This window comes from Girardinichthys multiradiatus, chromosome 8, assembly GCF_021462225.1.
Source record: "Girardinichthys multiradiatus isolate DD_20200921_A chromosome 8, DD_fGirMul_XY1, whole genome shotgun sequence".
In the NCBI taxonomy this organism is placed as follows: domain Eukaryota; kingdom Metazoa; phylum Chordata; class Actinopteri; order Cyprinodontiformes; family Goodeidae; genus Girardinichthys; species Girardinichthys multiradiatus.
This window is the reverse complement of record NC_061801.1, coordinates 6,851,550-6,870,730: the sequence shown is the minus strand read 5'-3', so window position 1 is coordinate 6,870,730 and position 19,181 is coordinate 6,851,550. Positions and strand designations below refer to the sequence as shown.

The window sequence follows — 19,181 nt, the reverse complement described above, 5'->3', positions numbered from 1 at the left end:
CACGTTTTGCTGTTTGTCGCCATCTACTGGCCAAACGATAGAACTTCAGCAAAAGGGTCTCCGTCAACCCAACGATGTTCTGGATGTTTCGATCACATCTCGATCCTCGATGAAAGAGTTTTAACTTGTTGGAAACGCAAGTTTAATCGATTTGATCTCCATTTTCATTTCTATAGTATCATTTTACAGCAGATGAAGCATGTCAATATGAATTTAATATAATGGCAAATGATTTAACCAAGACACTGATCACAAAAATGCCTAAATGAGTTGCAAAGAAACGTATTAACAGCTGTTACAAAAATATACGTTTCCTAGTAAAGGTAGGGCTAAGTACTGACTATAACAAGATATTAAAAAATACAATAAGTACTATTCATCAATGGTATTTTAGTTATATTGTAATAATATACCAAGGATTAAAAAAAAAATTTAAATAACATACCAGGGATGCAGAATAACCTCCATTGTTTTCAAAAAAGAAGCCAACAGAAACATGCACCTTTTTAAAAATGATGTTCAAGAGGTACAAAACCATCCCTCCAAAGACTCAACACATTTGTATTTGCAGGGTCTCTGGCGGGCTGGTGCCTATTTCCAGCAGTCACTGGGAGAGAGGAAGTGTACACCCTGGACAGGGCGACACAGAGAAGCACAGCACAGACAACCACACACACACACACACACACCCATTCATACCTAGTCATGCAGTTTAGAGAGACCAATTAACCTAGGGGTACACAAGTCCAGTCCTCGACAGCTACTACTCTGCAATATTCAGTTGCATCCCTTCTCTGACACACCTAAATCAAATGGCTGAAAAACCCTCTTTGGTATGTCATTCAGCTGTGTAGAGGCCTGGTTCTGAACCTTTCCAGGTGTGGTGGAGAAGAGATGCTTAGGATAGTAGCTATCGTGGACTGTTGGAGGAAGCCAGAGTACCTGGGGAGAACCCGGGCAAACTCCATGCAGAAAGACCCCAGGCTGGAATTTGAACCCAAGGCCTTGTTGCTGCAAGGTACCAGTGCTAAGAACCACACCACCCTACTAACCGTAGAAATATACAGTCCTTGCAAAGGTATTTACACTGCTTTTAATGTTTCTACATTTTGTCATGTTACAACCTCAAACATCAACGTATTTTGTTGGGATTTTAGGTGATAGACAAACGTAAAGTCCTTCATAAATGTAATTGGGAAGGAAAGTGAAACATAGTTCCCAATTTTTTCAAACAAAAGTCTGAAAAGTGTGTGAGCATTTTTAAAGAACTATATTAAACTCCCCACGTCATTCTCAAGCCTTTTGTAGCCTCAAAATGTTTTCTTCCACAATTGCAGTATTTCAGGATATACTATCCATCAATCTCTGACCAACTTTCCTGTCCCTGCAGGCAAAAATAATCCCCACAACATGATGTTGCCACCTCCAAGTTTCACACTGGAGATGATCTGTTCAGGGTGATGTGCAGTGCACAGCTAATAATTGTCCTGTCAACAAATTCCCCCACCTGAACTTTAGATTTCTGCAGGTCTAATAAAGTTCTTATGAATCTCTCTGAATAATGCTCTCGTTGCCAGCTATGTATAGATTGGTTAGCAGTTCTGCTATACTTTTCTATTTTCAGATGATGGATATTTGGGTGTTGGGTGTAACCCTAGTCTAAACTCTGCTATATGTTCATCACTCAGTTAATTGTGTTGTGTTATAACTGAACACACCAAATACAATCAAAAACATCCTTTATAGAATGACAATATTCAACGGTTTGAAGGATGCAGTGAATAGGTAAAATGTCCAAGTTTAAATTGGAAAATTTGCCAGAATGGTTATTATAACCCAGGATGTGAGAGTCATTGTCACTTTGGCCTTGTATCTTGTGATTATTTTGTGCACTCCCTGTTTTATTTTGGTAGCCTGGTTCCATTTATTGGTGCACAGTGTTTCACTGACTTCCTGCCTTCATGGTACTTCTGAGTGTATCATCTTTTGTTTTAGTATTGTGAGGCATTTTCATGTTGGGTTGTGCTCTATTTTGGCTTTTGTACATTTTTTTTTGTGTTTTTCTCTCCCTAGATCCACATATATTCAACTTGTTTATTATTAATTTTCCTTAACTCCTTATTGTCATGTTTCCCAACCAATTTCGCACAGCATGTTTGTGGAGAACGTGGTGCTAAATGACTATCATTAATTTAGCTGGATTCACCTAATTTTGATGCCACTAATCACCTCCCCAGCATTTAGGTCTCCTGTTTTTAGTTACTCCTAGTCAGATCTTTCCATTATCTGTTGTCTGTGTACCTCTGGGCATTTTGGTGCTCTTGGGGATCTCTGATTGGTCCTTGTTGATTTTCTCTTTGTGTTTCCTCCAATGTCATTTATTTGTCTTTTTCAATAAACCAACCTTATTATGAGGCTTCCATGTTCCTGTCAGCATGTGGATCCTGTATAACCACCAAACATACCAGTCATAGGTTTCTCACTAACCATGACCTCAAAATATATTATGAGTGCCTTATGACTGGATATAGAACTTCATGTTAGCTGCAATGAAAAACTGTTTATTTACAGTTATAGTAAAATTACAGTTTTTGAAAGTAAAAAAGCAGAGATGTAGGGCAGACTGGGTGTGGTTGTAACATGGGGAGAGTTGTAATACCAACAACAGTATTTTTTTTTTTTGACCAACACTAAACTTTTCCTCTCATTAATACATTAACAGACAAAATCAGATTGTAGCTCATCAGGCAGAATATTATGCCAGTTTCAAACCATTATGCAAATAAAGTTAGCTGAACCATGACTGGGGTGTGTTTTAACATGTCTTATATACAGTACAGACCAAAGGTTTGGACACACCTTCTCATTCAAAGAGTTGTGTTTATTTTCATGACTATGAATATTGTAGCTTCACACTGAAGGCATCAAAACTATGAATTAACACATGTGGAATTATATACTGAACAAAAAAGTGTGAAACAACTGAAAATATGTCTATATTCTAGGTTCTTCAAAGTAGCCACCTTTTTCTCTGATTACTGCTCCTCACACTCTTGGCATTCTGTTGATGAGCTTCAAGAGGTAGTCACCTGAAATGGTTTTCACTTCACAGGTGTGCCCTGTCAGGTTTAATAAGTGGGATTTCAAGCCTTATAAAAGGGGTTGAGACCATCAGTTGTGTTGTGCAGGAGGTGGATACAGCACACAGCTGATAGTCCTACTGAATAGACTGTTAGAATTTGTATTATGGCAAGAAAAAAGCAGCTAAGTAAAGAAAAACGAGTGGCCATCATTACTTTAAGAAATGAAGGTCAGTCAGTCCGAACAATTGGGAAAACTTTGAAAGTGTCCTCAAGTGCAGTTGCAAAAACCATCAAGCGATACAAAGAAACTGGCTCACATGAGGACCGCCTCAGGAAAGGAAGACCAAGAGTCACCTCTGCTGCGGACGATAAGTTCATCCGAGTCACCAGCCTCAGAAATCGCAGGTTAACAGCAGCTCAGATTAGAGAACAGGTCAATGCCACACAGAGTTCTAGCAGCAGAAACATCTCTAGAACAACTGTTAGGAGGAGACTGTGTGAATCAGGCCTTCATGGTAAAATAGCTGCTAGGAAACCACTGCTGAGGACAGGCAACAAGCAGAAGAGACTTGTTTGGGCTAAAGAACACAAGGAATGGACATTAGACCAGTGAAAATCTGTGCTTTGATTTGATGAGTCCAAGTTTGAGATCTTTGGTTCCAACCACCGTGTCTTTGTGCGGCGCAGAAGAGGTGAACGGATGGACTCTACATGCCTGGTTCCCACCGTGAAGCATGGAGGAGGAGGTGTGATGGTGTGGGGGTGCTTTACTGGTGACACTGTTGGGGATTTATTCAAAATTGAAGGCATTCTGAACCAGCATGGCTACCACAGCATCTTGCAGCGACATGCTATTCCATCCTGTTTGCGTTTAGTTGGACCATCATTTATTTTTCAACAGGACAATGACCCCAAACACACCTCCAGGCTGTGTAAGGGCTATTTGACCAAGGAGAGTGATGGGGTGCTGTGCCAGATGACCTGGCCTCCACAGTCACTGGACCTGAACCCAATCGAGATGGTTTGGGGTGAGCTGGACCGCAGAGTGAAGGCAAAAGGGTCAACAAGTGCTAAGCATCTCTGGGAACTCCTTCAAGACTGTTGGAAAACCATTTCAGGTGACTACCTCTTGAAGCTCATCAACAGAATGTCAAGAGTGTGTGGAGCAGTAATCAAAGCAAAAAGTGGCTACTTTGAAGAACCTAGAATATAAGACATATTTTCAGTTGTTTCATACTTTTTTGTTCAGTATATAATTCCACATGTGTTAATTCATAGTTTTGATGCCTTCATTGTGAAGCTACAATATTCATAGTCATGAAAATAAAGAAAAATCTTTGAATGAGAAGGTGTGTCCAAACCTTTGGTCTGTACTGTACATGTAGGTTAGACAAATCACTGTGTTATGTGCATCAAGCCATTTGGCCACTTTAACACAAACATGTAGTCTTTGGATTAGCAACATCTATCCATCAACATTGTGATGAAACGGGTACAGTGGCAGTGTTTTTTGATGGATGGATGAATGGATGGATGGATGGAGATTGTACTAGAGTATTCTTTGTGTTTGCAATATTTTGCAAGAAGACTACTTCACACACAGACCAAACACACTCCTAGGCTAAACGAGTGTGACTGCTAACAGATTGTATTTGACTTATAGTCGGTCACAAAGAGAGAGATGGGTGTTATTCTTGTTCATTCTTTTCTTTCAGCATACCTAAATTTTGAAGTATGGTGTGGGCTCTTATTACAACTCTGCCCAACATGGGTTCAACACACCCTGCTAATGCGGTAGATTGTAAGAAAAGAACCCTATGTTTTTGATATACAATTTATGCAGAAATTACAACATAATTTCTGTATGTTTTATTGGTCTGCTGTAATACCACTTTCATTAGCTGTTAGCAAAAAATCATCATAAAGGTTTCAAAACAAGTCTGTGTGTAACTGACTTTATGTGTTTCACTTAGCAAATTGAGTTACTAAAATATATACAGGGGTTGGACAATGAAACTGAAACACCTGTCATTTTAGTGTGGGAGGTTTCATGGCTAAATTGGACCAGCCTGGTAGCCAGTCTTCATTGATTGCACATTGCACCAGTAAGAGCAGAGTGTGAAGGTTCAATTAGCAGGGTAAGAGCACAGTTTTGCTGAAAATATTGAAATGCACACAACATTATGGGTGACATACCGGAGTTCAAAAGAGGACAAATTGTTGGTGCACGTCTTGCTGGCGCATTTGTGACCAAGACAGCAAGTCTTTGTGATGTATCCAGGGTAATGTCAGCATACCACCAAGAAGGACGAACCACATTATTGAGCCACTTTGGGGTGTTTTGGAGGAGTGAGTCAGGAAACGTTTTCCTCCACCAGTATCACGTAGTGACCTGGCCACTATCCCGCAAGAAGAATGGCTTAAAATCCCTCTGACCACTGTGCAGGACTTGTATATATCATTACCAAGACGAATTGACGCTGTATTGGCTGCAAAAGGAGCCCCTACACCATATTAATAAATTATTGTAGTCTAAAACAAAGTGTTTCAGTTTCATTGTCCAACTCCTGTAACTTTTCAATATAACTGTCATTTACTGAATGTGACTGTATATCTCTGTATGTAAGTATTTGGAAACCTAAATCCGACTAAAGGTCTAAGAGGAAAATTGAAAACGAAGAAGAAACACATTACAAAACTCTATACAACTTAAACCATAACATTAACCTTTAGACTTCAGTATGTGTATATTATACTAGAAAACCAGTTCAATGTGCTAAGTAACTGCCGTATATGACTGAGACGACCTTTTCATCATCAGCTTTTCGTACTTTACACGAAGACCGGGAAGGCAGCATGACGTCAAATCTCGTCGACGCACATGTGAGAGAAGCGCGGAGCAGTGATGGCTTCTGAGAGGCTTCAGTTTCATGAAATGGGGTTAGACGACCGTCTCTTAAAGGTAAAATAATCCAGAAGGCATTAAAAAGATACAGGTTAGTTAGTGGTGAAACATGGAGCCTTTAGCTGAAGCGTAAGAACCGAGAACAGGTTTAGAAACCTGATTGAAACGGAGGACAGGTTTCTCCCTGCTCTGCTAGTTCATCTCTTGTTGTTATGTTCGAACATCTGTGACGTTCGAAGTTATAACATTAAAACCGAATAAAAATAATGGAATATTAATACATTTGTTTTTCTCTTCTTTATTTTTAAGCCACCCTAAAGGAGCGACAAATACATTATACTTTTTCGAATGTCATAATACGGAAAACGTCAGCGATGCTGTTTTGTTTGGCAGTTGTATTTTAGTGTGTGTACACAGACACAGAAATGGTGAAATAGTTATTGTTCCCTCACATATTACATCATTTTTTGACTTACTTTCTTCTGCCTAAATGTTTTAGATCATCTAAAAGCCTGAGAGCTAATTGGAAACTCTCCATGGGGCTAATTACTTTTTCACATAGCATCATGTTCGTTTGGACGGCTTTTTTCCCTAAAGAAAGCTGTTCTTTGTATTTATTCTGGTTATCTTTGTCTAATAGTAAAACGGGTTTGCTGAAATGAGTGTGACAAACAAAAGCAGAATAAATCTGTGAAGGGGGATTGGATTGCAGTTTTTATATATATATATATATAAAAATAAACATAAACAAACTTGTATTCGTCGTCTTCCGCTTTATCCGGGACCGGGTAGGAGGGTCTGCAGACTTAGTAGAGACACCCAATCGTCCCTCTCCCCAGAAACCTCGTTCATCACCTCCGGGGGAGCCCAAGGCATTCCCAGGCCAGTCGAGAGATGTAGTCCCTTCAGGGTGTCCTGGGCCGTCCCCTGGGCCTCCTTCCAGTGGGACGTGCCAAGGAACAGAGAGGCGACCAGGAGGCATCCGGTATAGATGCCCGAGCCACCTCACCTCTCTCCTCTCGATGTGGAGGAGCAGTGGCTGTACTCCAAGCTCCACTTGGATGGCCAAGCTTCTCATTGGGAGTTCCCGGCCATCCTGCAGAGGAAACTAATTTCAGCCGCTTGTGTCCGGGATCTCACTTTTTCGGTCATGACCCAAACTTCATGCCACCAGTTGAGGGTAGGATCGTAGAACAACTGGTAAATTGAGAGCTTTGCTTTTCGTTCAGCTCTCTCTTCACCACAACAGACCGGCACAGCGTACTCATTTCTGCGTCGACCGCACCAATCCATCTGTCAATCACTCGTTCCATTCTCCCCTCACTTGTGAACAAGCCCCCAAGATACTTGAACTCCTCCACATGAGGCAGGACCTCCCCTCAACCTGAAGAAGGCAAACCACCCTTTTCTGGTCGAGAACCATGGCCTCGGACTTGGAGGAGCTGATCTTCATCCCAGCCGCTTCACACTCAACAACGAACCGCCCCAGTGCATGCTGTAGGTCTTGACTAGAGGGGGCCAGCAGGACCATGTTATCTGCAGAAAGAAGAAACAAAATCCACTGGTTCCCAAACCAGACCCCCTTTGGCTCTTGGCTGTGCCTAGAAATCCTGTCCATGAAAGTTATGAACAGGACCGGTGACAAAGGGCAGCCCTGCCGGAGTCCAACATGCACGGTTACCGACGGTTTATCTTTAATTCCAAGATATTAAGTTTAAGTTCAGTTTTTTTATTGTTATATATCATCATATATTATTTATTCAACATGAGAGTTAGAAATTAGTTTTGTGTATTTGTGAAGTGACATACAAAGTTAAATTTGTGGCAGGATAACACAAAGCTTTAAGGAAAACATGTTTTCTGTCATTGGAACAATGCACATAAACCTCTCTCCTGCTCAGCTGCATGTTTCTGTGTGCACCCACGTCCTGATTTTGTCTTGGTTCAGGCGGTTGCAGATCTGGGTTGGTCTCAGCCCACCCTAATCCAAGAGAAGGCCATTCCTCTGGCTCTGGAGGGGAAGGACCTTCTGGCTCGAGCTCGGACCGGATCTGGAAAGACCGCAGCCTATGCTATACCTGTCATACAGCGCATCCTGGCCTCCAAACAGGTTGGTAGGAATAGAAATGACTGTTTATATGAAAAAAATGGGATGAACAGTTTGATTTCATCTTCCGTGTTGGTAAAAAGAAAAACACAGCTTCAGGTCAATCTGCCTCTCCTATTCAAACCCAAAAGTTGCCATTTTATCCTTTTTTGTTTCCACTTTGTTTCTTGGAAACTGTTTAATTCTCATGTGTTTTAAAAATAACATTCTTTTGGTAGTATTTTCATGAATTACAGAGAAAAATGTGTTCACATCTCACACATAATTTAATTTAACTCTTAATTTTTTCTGAACAATTTGTATTACAGCCTGGTCACGATTGTGAATCGGATGCGTGTTTAGGGTTGGTGACCTTTTGGAAATGTCAGAGATTATGATCCCTGATCAAACCAAAATAACTCATACTGATCTTCTGCTGGTAGATATTATTAATTGGAGTCATACACCCGCATGTCCTTACAGTAGATAGTTGATTGTAGAAAATGACTTAGAAGTCTTCGGTTGTCAAAGGGTGTAGGAATTGCTCCCCATCTGGTGGCTACCAATTAATGCATGGTTGTAACAAAATGTTCAATGGCAGAAAAAGTCGGGTTGTTCTTTATTGCGCCTCAGTTACCACCAAATGCACCTTGCATTCATTAGTACTGTGTACTTTTCGGTAACATTGCTGCTGTTATATATGTTTCAGGTGTACCAGCAGTCTTCTAGTGTCTTGTATTGTCTTCATCCTTCTTTCTCTCTATTCTTCTCTCCCTTATTCCTTCTTGTCCCAGCTCTCTCTCTCTTGCTTTTTTTTCTTCTTGTTTCTGTCTCTGCATCCATTGCAATTGAAATGATCCTAAAGCAGTTTCAAATAAAGATTTTATATATATATATATATACAGGGGTTGGACAATGAAACTGAAACACCTGTCATTTTACTGTGGGAGGTTTCATGGCTGAATTGGACCAGCCTGGTAGCCAGTCTTCATTGATTGCACATTGCACCAGTAAGAGCAGAGTGTGAAGGTTCAATTAGCAGGGTAAGAGCACAGTTTTGCTCAAAATATTGAAATGCACACAACATTATGGGTGACATACCAGAGTTCAAAAGAGGACAAATTGTTGGTGCACGTCTTGCTGGCGCATCTGTGACCAAGACAGCAAGTCTTTGTGATGTATCAAGAGCCACGATATCCAGGGTAATGTCAGCATACCACCAAGAAGGACGAACCACATCCAACAGGATTAACTGTGGACGCAAGAGAAAGCTGTCTGAAAGGGATGTTCGGGTGCTAACCTGGATTGTATCCAAAAAACTGTTGCATGCCCAGAGTAAAGCATGAGGGTGGATCAGTGATGGTTTGGGCTGCCATATCATAGCATTCCCTTGGCCCAATACTTGTGCTAGATGGACGCGTCACTGCCAAGGACTACCGAACCATTCTTGAGGACCATGTGCATCCAATGGTTCAAACATTGTATCCTGAAGGCGGTGCCGTGTATCAGGATGACAATGCACCAATACACACAGCAAGACTGGTGAAAGATTGGTTTGATGAACATGAAAGTGAAGTTGAACATCTCCCATGGCCTGCACAATCACCAGATCTAAATATTATTGAGCCATTTTGGGTGTTTTGGAGGAGCGAGTCAGGAAACATTTTCCTCCACCAGTATCACGTAGTGACCTGGCCACTATCCTGCAAGAAGAATGGCTTAAAATCCCTCTGACCACTGTGCAGGACTTGTATATGTCATTAACAAAATGAATTGACGCTGTATTGGCCGCAAAAGGAAGCCCTACACCATACTAATAAATTATTGTGGTCTAAAACCAGGTGTTTCAGTTTCATTGTCCAACCCCTGCATAAATATATTATATAGTATTAGCCGTAATCCTCCACTTAGTAAATCTGTTGCACTTCTACTTGACAATCAGACAACATTTCTGAGTGCTGCCCTACCGGACAGGACACGCTTTAAGACTTCGCCATCATTATTTCTCTGTGTTTGTTATCTTCAGAGTGTTCGTGAGCAGGATGTAAGAGCGCTGATCCTGGTACCAACCAAAGAGCTGGGTCAGCAGGTTCAGACCATGATGAGACAGTTAACATCGTACTGTTCAAGAGATGCACGAGTGGCCGACATTTCTGGCAAAGCCGATGTGTCAACGCAGAGGTGAGTCTGTTCCTCTGCTAAATGTAAGCATTTTACATGTAAAACAACTCTGACACACAGAGTTGAAAGCTGCCTTTGTTTTGGATCTGGGGGGGTTAGAATAGCTGTTGTAATGATTCCTTTTTTTGGGGGTTATAGACAGATCTTTGATCAATTCAAAGGCTCTTCTACTTTAGACCGATAGAGTTTCTTTCCACTGTTGCTACATGCTGGTTCAGGAGAAGTGATTGCTGTACATCCGTCTCTCTGTGCAGTCGGCTGAGTTTCCATGGAAACGTTTTCCCCATCTTGATTAACAACCTGAACCTGACTGCATTGTTTGATAACGAGGACCAAATTAGAATGTTATGCATGTTTTTATTTCATTTCTGTATTACCGTAATTTAATTGTACAGCTGTCCATTGTGGTCGGTGTCGTGCAAGTTCACACTTTACAGCGACTTGTTCCAAGACCAGCTTATATAGCTTAAAACAAAAGGCATTTAAGTTCATAGTTGCTCATTATTATGTTCAGAGCTAAATTCCCTATTCCAACATGAACTAGTTCATCTTCATTCATCAGGGTTTTTTATTATGCAGTCCAACTTATTACAGCCTATATGTACATAGTTCTTTCATCCCCAGATTGTGGAGAGCTCTCTCTATCCTTTATGAAGGTATGAAAATGCAGTTGGAACATGTTATTACTTACAGTATGTGACATGCTCCTTTATTGTTGTATATGTCTGTGTGTGCAGCGATGCATTCATGTACATTCTGTAAAACATTTTGCAGAGAAAATCAGTGCAACAGAATCAGCTCTATAAAAATTAATTGCTACATAAACGTTTTCATCCTATTTCTGTGTAACAGCTTTTAATGGTGTGTGTGAAATTCTGTTTGTGAATAGACCCATTTTAATGGAGAAGCCGGATGTGGTTGTAGGGACACCGTCCCGTGTTCTTGCCCACCTTAACGCGCAGAACCTGGCCCTTCACTCTTCCCTCGAGATGTTGGTTGTAGATGAGGCCGACCTGGTCTTCTCCTTCGGCTTCGAGTCCGATCTGAAGAATTTGTTATGGTGAGAGCAAACAGTCACAAAGATTTCAAACTTTTTCTTTACATTTGCACATTTTAAAAACAATTTTTTGTTACAAATAAAATGTTGTGCATATGGAATGAGCTTGCTGCTGAGTCAGTATCTTGTAGAACTACATTTCCCTGGATTTACAGCTGCAGGTCTTGTGGGGAATGTCTCTCCCAGCTTTAAACATCTAGACACTAACATTTTATGCATTTTTCCTTTTCAGAATAGCTCAGATGGGATAAAAGTGTCAATATTTAAGGTTTGCCAGTTTCCCAGCTGGATTTAGTTATGAACTTTGACTGGGCCACTGAAATTTTACAGAGCAGCTGCATTTATACTAAGATAAAATGACACACCGCGTCTGGTTGCACTGGATTTTACATAAAGTTTTTAAAGAGGGCTGAATACGAATGTGTGTTCCGGATTTTTCATTCTTAACAGACATGTAAAAAAAACACAAGGCATTGTTTTCCTTTTACTTGACAATTACACACTGTCGTATAAATAAAATGCCTAGGACCTTTTGGTTGCAACCCGAAAAGTTCTGAATATTTAGAAAAAACAAATGTAAAATGTTTACTTCACCTTTATACAAGTAAATCGGTTCTCATTTTCAAGGGTGACCTGGTTATAAAACATTGTAGCATAAGTTTAGTTTTTCCAAACATGAAGGTAGCAGTGAAGGCTGTGAGTTGCAGATGGTTAACAAGATAACAAGAAAGCCACAAACCAAATAAATATTCTAAAAATACCAGAAGCAGTTTTTGGTTAAAAACATCCATAATTATGATTTAATCATGTGTCTTTTAGTTGCTGTGTTTTAGAGGCTACATGTTTTACTTTTAAAGCCCAGGCTGAGGTCCAGGGAAAGTCACCTCGGGCTGTAAAGAGCAGCTGAGCTTCATTTCAGTCGGACTTTAGTGAAACTCTGTGAGACCTTAATGGGAAACCAAACAAAAGCCACTTTTTTTAACATGTGTTCTCTATGTTCTCAAAGCCATTTGCCAAAGATCTATCAGTCGTTCCTCATGTCGGCTACCTTCAACGAGGATGTCCAGGCCTTAAAGGAGCTTCTGCTGCACAACCCGGTAATCATGCTAAACAGCTCCTGAAAGCTTGGTTTTGCAAGCTGCATTTATTTCTCACCAACATTTTCCATCAACTGAATCATTCAAAAGTCTTTTCCTGCAAATGTGATGGAAAAATCTAAACTGTGTAAAATAACACTGTTGTGTGTCATGGTACACATAAAAACATATCCATGCATAAGATGAGCAATGCAACTGGTCGCTATGTGATTTATAAAGAATTAGATTAATTTGCCTTTTGCCTAAACTCTTGAGTTTTGGTTCGTGGTTTGGTCCTCATGTGTGGGTTTGTGTCTCCTCAGGTGACCTTGAAGCTTCAGGGCTCTCAGCTGCCAGACAGCACTCAGCTGCAGCAGTACACCATCAAATGTGAGGAGGAGGACAAGTTCCTGCTCATTTATACGCTGCTGAAGCTGCATCTGGTCCAGGGAAAAACGCTGCTGTTTGTGGGAGCAGTGGACCGGAGCTACAGACTCAAACTGTTTCTGGAACAGTTTGGTATTCCCACCTGTGTCCTTAACTCTGAGCTGCCCGTCCAGTCCAGGTGAACACCAGTGTCTTGCTTTCTTAAAGTATTAGTTGATGTCGATACCTTTTTTTTTTAAAGATAGGATGACCTGAACTCTAAAATCTAATTAGATGTTTGTGCTCCTCTGCAGGTGCCACATCATCAGCCAGTTTAACCAGGGATTCTATGACATCATCATTGCCACAGATGAGCAGAGTTTGGTTGAACCTGCAGCATCTTCTTCAGGGAAAGAAAAGAAGAAAAAGAGTTCAGCGAAAGGAGCAAAGTGAGTATGGTGGCACAATATTAGGAAAAACAAAGAAAAACTACGATATTATTGCTGAATGATGATACTGGTTATGATGTAACCGACCTTTCCTTCAGCCCTGTTTCATTTCCATCATCATGATGTTCTCACCACTTTACTTGAGTTTTAGCATCTCAGTCATTAAAATCTGCGTCAGTTTTAGCTTCAAAGACAAAGAAAGTTCATTCAACTGGCCAGATGAATTTATTATATGCAGACAATCAATGTAGAATAACACCCGGTCAGAGATTGCCTCCCAGCAGTCACAGGAGATTGTGGTATTGGACATATGGACACTGCTGTTGATTTTAAGCACTCCAAGCCAGTTTACAGCGCCGTGCAGAAATATTCATACTCTTTGATTTTTGTCATTTTACAGCCACCAACTTAAATGGATTTCATCAGGTTATGTGATAGACCAGTACATATTAGCTGAATACAAATGTATGCCGCATAGATTTCTCTTGGTGCTATTTTCTGTTCAGTTTTCTGTAAATTATGGTCTGTTACGTAATTTCCCAGTAAAATACGTTAGTTTGTGGGTGCAACACGACAAAACGTGAAAAAGCATGAACACGTCTGCAAGGCATTGTATGTGAACAGCTCCTGCGACGAGTCAAGTGTCACATAATGAGGAAATAAATCTTCTGTGTGTCTATAAATCGAATGGAAAATAATTTTGAAGCAACGCTCCAGTGTGACCCTCCACACTGAATGTGCCATCATGTTCTCTGGGTGTGCATTTCCCAAGTAAAAACTAAATACATGTCATCAGCTATGTGATAAATTAAGTGATTAATGTTCCAACATGTTTTCTGATTGGGCTTTTTAAGGGCTAAAGATAAGGAGTATGGAGTCTCCAGGGGTGTGGACTTCCAGAATGTCGCCAACGTCATCAACTTTGATTTCCCAACATCTGTTGATTCCTACATTCATCGAGTTGGAAGGTCGGTACTGTTCAAACTGTCTGCTTTCAGGTTGTTTATTCCATCCTTCATACCGTTCAGACACTTTCTTTGTTTTCTGATTGTAGAACAGCGAGAGCTGACAACCCAGGCACCGCCCTGTCATTCATCTCTCACACAGAACTCAGTGCGCTGGCAGAGGTGGAGGAGGCCCTCGGTGGAGGTGACTTTTAATCTTAGACATGTCGTTGGCTTCATATTGGAGTCAGGATTAATATTTTTCTTTTTTGGTCCTGCAGTTACTACTGGTGTTTGCCATATTTTTACAACTCCATTTCTGCTGCAGGCTTCTTTATTTTATTTTTTATATATGGTACTAGTAGGAGCATGCTTGCCTTTTTTGTGTTCAGATAAAGCTGAGTCTGCACTCAAACCTTATGAGTTTAGGATGGAGGAGATCGAAGGCTTCAGGTACAGGTGCAGGGTGAGTCCTCGCTGCATCCAGTCAGTTCAAGAACGAAGTCTCTTTCATGTTTAAACTTTCAGCACAATTTAAAGTGGCCTAAAGAAGCACAGGATGAGACCACTTTGACTACAGCTGTGTCTGGCCAGAACTGATGTGGTTTGTTTTGCAGGATGCGATGCGCGCAGTGACAAAGCAGGCTGTGAGGGAGGCCAGACTGAAGGAGATCAAGCAAGAGTTGCTGAACTCAGAAAAACTCAAGGTGAGAGATAGTCAGGGAGAATCAAACCAATGTTCAAAGAATGTTTGAACATGCTCCAACTAAACAACTTTACTCTCATGCAGACATATTTTGAGGACAACCCGAGAGATCTGCAGCTGCTCAGACACGACAAAGACCTTCATCCTGCTGTCATCAAGCCTCACATGAAAAACATACCTGACTATCTGAGTAAGAAACAATCAGTTAACTCTAAAAGGTTCAAGAAAAGTACTGCGTTACAGTTCATTACTCTAAATTTTGTTTCATCAAACACCTACCTACAGTCATTGTAAACACAAAGTTTCCCTGTTTCAATGCTAAGATTTGTACACATCCTAATAACATCAGAAAAATTGCCCCGTTTAAACATAAGCTCAAGTGTACAAAACGACTTTAGAGAATCAATTGTTCTGCGCGTCACTTTTCGTAGGGTTATAAGCCAATTTTCAAATCATTTAAGGTTAATCATTTTACAGCAAGAAAAAATGTTTACGAGGGAAAAACGTGTCAGGGTGCTTTCACATCACAACTGTTTCACATTCCACTTTAACATTCTGCTTAACCAGAGTTCTTCTGTCTCAGATAGTCTGCTTTGTTAGGGGAGCTTTGAGAGGTCCGAACTGGGCAGCTTATTGTGATTGCACCGCTATGACCAGCTGTTATAGGTGCATGACGTTATCCAGGTAGTTGGTCCGCTTCTAACAGTGCAGTGGGAAAGTATTTGGCATTTCTCCCCAATCAAACAGTTCTTCAGATTATCTTTGTGCCACACAACTGTCGGTCTGCCCAGGAGTGGACGTCCCAGCAAATTCCATTAACGTCCCAATAGGTCCATTTAAGACTTACAATGCTCAGCTAACATGTGAAATGTTAAAGTTCGTGACAGGACAATTATAACGACTGATCGATTGTTTGAAGAGTTGCCAGGAAAAAACCTCTGCTCTCTTGACCAGGAAAATGGCAGTATGACCTAGTTATGCAGTGTGGCTGCACCATATCAGGAAAATATTTAATTCCTATACTATTGCTAGAGAATTAACACACATTTTCTTTCTTTACCATTTTCTGTGTTCCTACTACTCTCTGAATTTTACTGGGGGTGCACCGGTTGACTGGCCCCGATTTCCTTAACTCTGGCTGATCCCAGTCGGCCGATACTTAATACTGACAATGCTCTAAACTTTTCATTTATATCTGGGAGCACTATCTCGTGCAGTTAAAACGAATTTGTATTATTTCATGGGTATTGTTGTAATGTTTTTCAATAAAATAAGATTGGAACATTGAAGGTGTATTGTGACCTTTTAAAAGTGACGGTTATTAAAAAAAAATCTTATCGGCCAAAATGGGAATTGGAAGTTCAGGCATATTAAAGATCAGTGATCGGCCGGAAAACTGCGATTGCCCCCCAAAGATGTACATATAGTTTAAGCATTTAGAGTGTACCTGACCGGCCAGATGTATAAGTGATATGCAGAGCCTGAATGCCTGCCGTTCAAAATATAGTATCCAACCAGATTGTGATATTGCTCACATTGATACTACGATTTGATGTACACTACTCACAAAAAGTTTGGGATATTTGGCTTTTAGGTGGAATTTATGGAAAATGTAAAAAGTTCATGCTACAAATATATCATGAAAGTATGGCATTTAAATAGAAGCATGCAATGGTGAGTAGTGTATCATGCAACTCTAAGCTACATGAACCTTAATAGAGGTGTATGGCCATAATGCAGAGCAGCATGCTTGTCCCAAAACAAATGCAGCACATCAACCAAACACCTCATACCAGCTGTCGGGCCTGGTGGTGGTGGAGGACTGATGATTCTTTTGACTTGTTTTACATTCCCAGAACCCGGGATCCTTGCAGTCATTGAGTCAGACATGAACTCTGTATATATAATAATGTTCTAGACTCATATTACACCAGCTGTCCAACAGTTCGAGCTTTCCTCTAACTGGGAAATCAACAGGATATTGATTCCAGACACAGGTACAACCAAGAGGACCCAGAACCTCAGCCTGATTGGACTACTTCAGTGGGAGCTTAAGTGAGCTGTGCAAAAATAAACGCTTATAATCCTCAGTTACCTGAAATGGTGCTGCACAATATTAGAAAATCTTACATTGGCAATAATTTTGATAAATATCGTGATGATATTTATGCCTATTTTTTTCTTTCCTCTCTTTTTCCATCTGTGCTTTCATCACTCTGTGACCTTTAACATTTTGGTTTTGTGCTCTTGACATTAGATGCAAATAATTTTAGAGCTTTGGAAAGACAGGATCTTCTTTATTATGTCCTGACAATATAAACCTCAGCTGGACAAGATCTACACAAAGCTAGATTTCATCTGTCAGTCTGATGGTGTCTGTCAAAGCTAACTCATTAGTTTCACACATTTCCTGCAGTTCCTGAGACTCTGAGGGGCGTAGTGAATCCGCTGTCGAACAAGAGAAGGAAAAGGAGGATAAAGCCTGCAGCGGAGGGAGTCGTGAAAAGCAGCTTTAAGGTTAGTTTCAGAGCAAAACACCATCAGGGGCGTCATTAGGTTCCAGAGCAGCATAATTCGGTGTAAAAATCTCATTATGACTCATACAAGAAAATATCTTGTTTATTAAGGGAAGATTAAACAATCCTGGAGGGTTTTAATCTTAGTTTTTTATAATGATAAGGAACCTTCAGAGCTGTTCATGAAATAACATGCCATTTTCTTATCTACTCCCAAAGTCTTTTCTTTGTATTACAAATTACAGGATCTCATTTTCTTGTGGATCGTATGCATATTAGAACAAGCTAAAATTACTCATTTTGTCCTTGGCAGAAGCACGTCCCAGGGAGGAATCCGCTGAAAAGTTTCCGGTACACAGGAACAAGAAACAAAAAAGCCAAAGGTGCCAAATCATAGCTGCTGGAGCTCAGCTGAGGGTGGATCAGTTCTGCATATTGCACCAGTTCAGAGAGCATCATCAGGAGGATCATTTGGACTCCACTGTTGACCCAACTGGGACAAATATTAATTACTCGTAAATAATCTGAAGACCTAATGGACTCTGGATATTGATTTTATAGGTTCTAAAGAGAACACTGACTTCTTTGGATGAACCTTCAGACAAACCCGTCAGAGGGCCTGTTATCTCATGAGAAGTACATTTTCGTTCTAAATAATTTGAAATGGTTTAAAAATAAAAATGTTTCACATCATCATTGTGTTGGTTCTACATGTGTTAGTGTGGTATGAAGTAAGCCCTGATGATGGCCCTATATTAAAAAAACGTATTTGGAGTGTGTGATCAGACATGAGTGTTTGTGGAAATAAAACTTTATTACAAAACTTATTTACTGGACTTTTGTATCTTTTGAGGCTCTGGACTGAAGCATCAGAGGAATCTGCAAACTTACAAGTAAACCTATCTGGGTTTTACATCGGCTGTGGCTGTTTTTGTAGTAAACGGAAGCTTAAAATTTCTAAGATCCAGTTTGGAAGATCAGAAAATGCCAAAAAGACGTTCGATGACATAAAGCAGACACTGCCCGTTCTCCCCCTCACAGTTTGCTAAATTCACTGAACCACTGGCGGCTGCAATTTGTCAAAGCAAAAATATTTATGGAATTCAAACAGCTAATATAATCCGGACCTGCTTTGCTTGGCTGGCTGGTTCTTCCAGACTGCTCCCATTTGGGGGGGTCGGCCACTTTGTGGGGACTCCCCCTGGCATCCCCTAGGAATCTCTGGGGTTCCCTGCTTTCAGTTGGCGGTGTATTGGTGTGGGCACAGATGGGGAGCTGACACCAGGGGAATTTGAGCTGGCACTTTGTTGCTCATCCTCCCCTCCCTAACATATCCAACACCACACATGAGCAGGGTCTTGAACTGCTTGATGCTGGGCTGTCTTGCTGCCGGGGGTTGGTGGGGGGCAGTCTACCTCTGTGGTTTATGGCCGGGGCTGCCGCAGCCTTCCGGAGCCAAGCCCACCTGACCTTTTCGCTCTTGGGTGCTGTAAGTTGCGGGCCTTCTACCATTCTCGTCACTCAAGCAATTGAGGTGACGAACATGCTCACATAAACTCACACAACACAAACACACTTATTACTACACACACACACGTCTTTCTATTTTAATAAGGACCTAGTGTTGCAGGACCCTACTCTCCATGATTGAATGTACCTGTTGCACCCAATGAACTGTCAGCAGGGGTGCTGTGGGTATAAAGGGAGGGAGGCTCTTTCAAATGCTATGATTCAAATGATTAAAGTATTGCTTCTCCGGTACAAAATCTGTGTTTCTTTTAGATTATTTGTGAATTTAGATCTTGATTGGAG

At 40.9% G+C, this 19,181-nt stretch overlaps 1 protein-coding gene across 1 annotated transcript; it reads left to right on the top strand.

Moving 5' to 3' along the window:
• Positions 1 to 5,904: 5,904 nt before the first annotated feature.
• On the top strand, positions 5,905 to 18,196 carry ddx56 (DEAD (Asp-Glu-Ala-Asp) box helicase 56). Its single transcript, XM_047373581.1, has 14 exons — positions 5,905 to 6,045; positions 7,937 to 8,098; positions 10,101 to 10,255; positions 11,145 to 11,315; positions 12,319 to 12,409; positions 12,712 to 12,953; positions 13,069 to 13,203; positions 14,058 to 14,171; positions 14,258 to 14,352; positions 14,540 to 14,613; positions 14,765 to 14,854; positions 14,938 to 15,043; positions 17,270 to 17,370; positions 17,683 to 18,196. Exons 1-14 carry the CDS (start codon positions 5,989 to 5,991, stop codon positions 17,764 to 17,766), a joined length of 1,677 nt encoding a protein of 558 aa, XP_047229537.1. The 5' UTR covers positions 5,905 to 5,988; the 3' UTR covers positions 17,767 to 18,196.
• Positions 18,197 to 19,181: the final 985 nt, after the last annotated feature.